At 33.1% G+C, this 4,645-nt stretch overlaps 1 protein-coding gene across 1 annotated transcript; it reads left to right on the top strand.

Moving 5' to 3' along the window:
- Nucleotides 1-267: 267 nt before the first annotated feature.
- Nucleotides 268-4,272, top strand: LOC107762556 (sugar transporter ERD6-like 16). Its single transcript, XM_016580923.2, has 17 exons — nucleotides 268-613; nucleotides 832-894; nucleotides 1,002-1,091; nucleotides 1,267-1,326; nucleotides 1,427-1,492; nucleotides 1,607-1,672; nucleotides 1,815-1,890; nucleotides 2,156-2,220; nucleotides 2,307-2,480; nucleotides 2,575-2,659; nucleotides 2,738-2,784; nucleotides 2,877-2,939; nucleotides 3,023-3,082; nucleotides 3,174-3,227; nucleotides 3,321-3,380; nucleotides 3,619-3,733; nucleotides 3,836-4,272. The coding sequence occupies exons 1-17, from the start codon at nucleotides 428-430 to the stop codon at nucleotides 3,970-3,972; spliced, it is 1,467 nt and encodes a 488-aa protein (XP_016436409.1). The 5' UTR covers nucleotides 268-427; the 3' UTR covers nucleotides 3,973-4,272.
- The last annotated feature ends 373 nt before the right edge of the window (nucleotides 4,273-4,645 follow it).

The following is a 4,645-nucleotide window of genomic DNA, read 5'->3' as shown; positions in this document are numbered from 1 at the left end:
CCAAATTCCTAACGTACCAAAAATTCCAGTTGCATATGAACAGCAACAAAATGAGCTGATACGATCACACGTCAGTGACAGCTTTAATCCCACATGAATCCTAATCTTCTCCAATTGTTTACAGCTTTTGTCTCAAATATCTTTCTTTCTTTTTTATCATTATAATTCCAATCATTGATATGAAGTACATAAAGTTCTCAAAAATATCTACCTTTGCCCCTCTACTGCATGCATATAAATACCTACCAAAATTTCACTTTTTTCCTCAACACATAAGAACTGAAAAGGCAAAAATCCTTTGTGTTCATTACACTCAAAAAACCATCTTGAGTTCTTGAGTTTTTTCTCTTTTTCTTAAGAGAAAAAACAAAAGAACAAAAAAGAAAAAAAACAGCCCCTTTGTTTAATTTGCCTACCTTTTTCAAGAATGGCCATTGATGAGTGCAAAGATATTGAAAATGGGCTTGAGAATTTGGAACAACCCTTTCTTGAAAATGCTAAAATTGTTGATTCTGAAGATGAAGAATTAATCAGTAAGGAAAATGAATCCATTGGAATGGTTTTGTTAAGCACTTGTGTTGCAGTTTGTGGTTCTTTTGAATTTGGATCATGTGTAAGTATTTCTATTTTCCTTTTGATGTTCTTTTTGTTTTTTCCAGTAAAGGGAACAGGAAAAATATTTGTTTATTTTTCTTTTCTAAAACGATTTATTAACTGGTTTTCTTTTTTTCCTTTTGTTTTTTTGGTCAGGACCATGAAATTTTAAAACAAAAACATCTAAAGCCTAAGAAAAAAAAAGGTTTGTTTAGCTTAAGTTAATGTTTTTTGCAGGTGGGATACTCAGCACCCACTCAATCTGAAATTAGGAATGACTTGAATTTAACACTTGCTCAGGTTTGCATTTTTTTACATTCTTGGTAAATTTTCTCTCTTTTTTTCTGTTTTTTTTTTTGTGTGGAGAAATTTAAAACTAAAGCTAATTTTTTAATTTGTTTTTGCAGTACTCCATTTTTGGTTCCATCATCACAATTGGTGCCATGATTGGAGCTATCACAAGCGGCAGAATTGCAGATTTCATTGGTAGAAAAGGGGTATTTAACTATTATACGAGAGAAACCAGAAGAAAAAAAAATTAAAAGAAGGCAATAATAATAATAATAATAATAATAATAATAATAATAATAATAATAATAATAATAATAATAATAATAATAATAATAAGCATTTAAGTAGCAAAATTAATGAGATTTTTTTTGGGGGGAACAGGCAATGAGAATGTCAGCTATTTTCTGTATCACAGGATGGCTTGCTGTCTATTTTTCCATGGTATGAATCTTTATGCAATTTTTTTTATTTAAAAAGTTTGAAAAGAATTTACTCTTATTAGATCTCCAAATAATTATTAATATGTTTGGTTATGATGCAGGGAACTTTGACACTTGATGTGGGAAGATTCCTCACAGGATTTGGCATTGGAATATTCTCTTATGTGGTAAATATTTAAATTTTCTCATTTTTCCACTCTCGGCTTATTAAAATAAATTCAAGAATTATTAAAATCTTGGAATATTACTGAACCCTTTTAATTTCTTGGTAAATTAACCAGGTACCAGTGTTTATTGCTGAAATAGCTCCAAAGGATCTCCGTGGAGGATTGACAACAATTAATCAAGTAAGAAAACTCAAATTGAAGTACTTAATAAAATTCTAAATCAAGTCAAAATTTAAATAGAAAAATAAATTAAAAAATGGTAAAAGTAAGAAATAATTATAAGTTGTGGGGTTCTGACTTTTGTAGTTTGTTCTGTCTGCAGCTTATGATTGTTTGTGGTGCATCAGTTGCATATTTACTAGGAACAGTTATATCATGGAGAAATCTTGCTTTAACAGGTAATTCTTGACTCATTTCATATAAATATTTTAAAAATGAAGTTGATTTGAATAGAAGGGTTGCCTTGGAGCAACTGTAAAGTTGTTTCCGTATCTCTGTGTGACCTATATGTCACGGGTGGAAGCAGCCACTAATGCTTGCGTTAGGTAGGTTGTCTATATCACACCCCTTGGGGTGCGGCCCTTCCCGGATCCCGCGCGGAATGCCCTTTTTATTTATTTGAATACAGGACAGACGAGGACTAATTAATTGTTTCATTTGTAGGAATTCTACCATGCACTTTCTTGTTAGTAGGTCTATTCTTTATTCCAGAATCTCCAAGATGGCTGGTGAGTTTTCAACATAATATGAATTATTCAAGTTTCATCATCAAGATTGAACAAAGTTTAATGAATATATGGTAATTAAATTGCAGGCAAAAGTAGGTCTTGAGAAAGAATTTGAAATGGCATTGAGAAAACTTCGCGGTAAAGATGCGGATATTTCTCTTGAAGCTGCCGAAATCCAGGCTTATGTTGATACTCTTCAAAGCCTCCCTAAAGCTCGAATATTGGACTTATTCGGTAGCAAGTACATTCGATCTGTGATGGTAAGTCATTTCCTTAAAATGTCCTAAATATTATGCATTTTGAAGAGCTTACACGGAGCTAATATTCTTGAAATTCTTCAACTTTTTATTCCAGATTGGTATTGGATTGATGGTATTCCAACAGTTTATAGGAATAAATGGTATTGGTTTCTATGCTAGCCAGACTTTTGAGTCAGCAGGTAAATGTGCCTTTCAGCTTAAACTGTGGCAAAGAAGATCTCAAATACTTTGACTAATAATGTGAATGAAAAATGCAGGACTTAAAAACAGCAATATTGGGACTATTGCCTATGCCATAGTTCAGGTTTGTAAATCTTGATAACTTGCTAAAACTGAAAAAATCTCAATAGAGTGAAAATTTGGATCACTAACACTCTATTCCTGTTATTTTGACAGGTCCCTATTACTGTAGTTGGGGCATTTTTGATGGATAGATCAGGAAGACGGCCACTTCTTATGGTAAATTTACATTTTACAAAAGGGCACTGGATAAAATCTTTGACGATATAGATCACTGAAAAGAGTTGTTTCATTGTTTTCAGGTGTCAGCAACTGGGACATTTGTTGGTTGTTTTATGGCTGGAGCTTCTTTCTATCTGAAGGTAACTTACTGAGAGCATAAAATGTCAATCAGTTAATGAAAGTTTTGGTTTCATATTTTGATTATCTTTATATGTTCTTATTGTTAATTAGGGAAACGGCATCTTACTTGAATGGGTTCCAATTCTAGCTGTATCTGGTGTCCTGGTAAATATTCAATTGCCATATGATATTTTTACTCATTCTTGTACAGTAAAATGTAAAACTTGTGAGAATGTAAGTCTAAATTCTACTTCACAGGTGTACATATCCGCGTTTTCAATTGGAATGGGAGCAGTTCCCTGGGTTATTATGTCAGAGGTAATTCAGTCTGCTGCTTTGTTTTTGTGTACTAGCAGAAGAACCGTTTTCAAGTAGTGTTCCATCTGTTACATATTATTCAATATTGGTTGATTAGTCTGAGGTTATTGACACGAGCTTGAACTCGATATACAATTTATTATATCACATCCGATCCTTGATCACTTCTATGCAAACATTGTGTAAGCAATTTCTTTAAAATAATCAGTTAAATTAAATTTGTACTCTTATTTTGCAGGTTTTTCCGATTCATGTAAAAAGTGCTGGTGGAAGTCTGGTAGTGTTAGTGAACTGGTTGGGCGCGTGGGCGGTTTCCTTCACTTTCAGTTTCCTCATGTCCTGGAGTGCCACTGGTAAGGAGAAATTTCCATCAACTCTGCATATATGTAAACTGTCACACCCTTAAGAATTTCCTTTTAACTGAATTTTTTTTATTTTTTTTTTGGAATTTTCAGGTACATTTATGCTATATGCTGGATTCTGTGTACTCACTATACTATTTGTAGCAAAGGTAGTGCCAGAAACAAAGGGGAAAACATTGGAGGAAATTCAGGCCATCATTAATTCTAGAACGTGGGAAACAAGAATATGAAAGTACGTAGATGCACATACTCATGACTGGAAATTTTACAATGTAGTTTAGTCAACTAGACGAGCGGATGGCATGCATAAATCGAAAAATGGTTCAAATTTTTTGACGATGGAAAAATGGAAACTTCCCTCTCAGAACCAAATTGGATCCGCCAAGAAGAGGGGAATTCAACAGTGTAGATTTTTTTCTAGCTTTTGTAGCAAATGAATTTTTTTGATCTGTTGTTGTACTGTATCCAAAAACAAAAATGTTGTTCAATGAAAGATGAACTTAAAAGCTGCATTCAGAAGAAAAACAAAACCATTTCTTGATCCTGTTTTAGCACAATCATTTGTTGGACTACTGAAGTGTTGGATTTTAATGCTTCAGTCCAAATGAGTCATGATTGCACCTAGTCTCTAAAACTAGGTGAGCCTAACACATACCGAAATGATAACAGGTTCTACTAAACAACTATTAAACATGTACCGAAAATTTCTAAATAAGCCAATAGTCTCGAAATGATACAATATCTCAAAACAAGTAGTACAAGTCATACGCCTTTTTAAGAGTAATTATATATAATGAATACATCACTATTCCGGAATAATAGGAAACTATGGAAATAAATACAACAGAAAGTGACTTTGGAGCCTGCGAACGTCCAGCATATGTACCTTGAAGTCTCCAGCCG

The sequence above is a fragment of the Nicotiana tabacum genome, chromosome 7 (assembly GCF_000715075.1).
Source record: "Nicotiana tabacum cultivar K326 chromosome 7, ASM71507v2, whole genome shotgun sequence".
NCBI classification, from domain to species: Eukaryota; Viridiplantae; Streptophyta; class Magnoliopsida; order Solanales; family Solanaceae; genus Nicotiana; species Nicotiana tabacum.
This window is presented reverse-complemented; position numbering and strand designations above follow the sequence as displayed.

Excerpts from the sequence above, each read along its gene's own strand:
- LOC107762556 (XM_016580923.2), top strand. The coding sequence starts at position 428 with ATGGCCATTGATGAGTGCAAAGATATTGAAAATGGGCTTGAGAATTTG. Across the intron at positions 2,221-2,306 it reads CAGAATCTCCAAGATGGCTG|GCAAAAGTAGGTCTTGAGAA; the intron begins GTGAGTTTTCAA and ends ATTAAATTGCAG. Across the intron at positions 2,660-2,737 it reads CCAGACTTTTGAGTCAGCAG|GACTTAAAAACAGCAATATT; the intron begins GTAAATGTGCCT and ends TGAAAAATGCAG.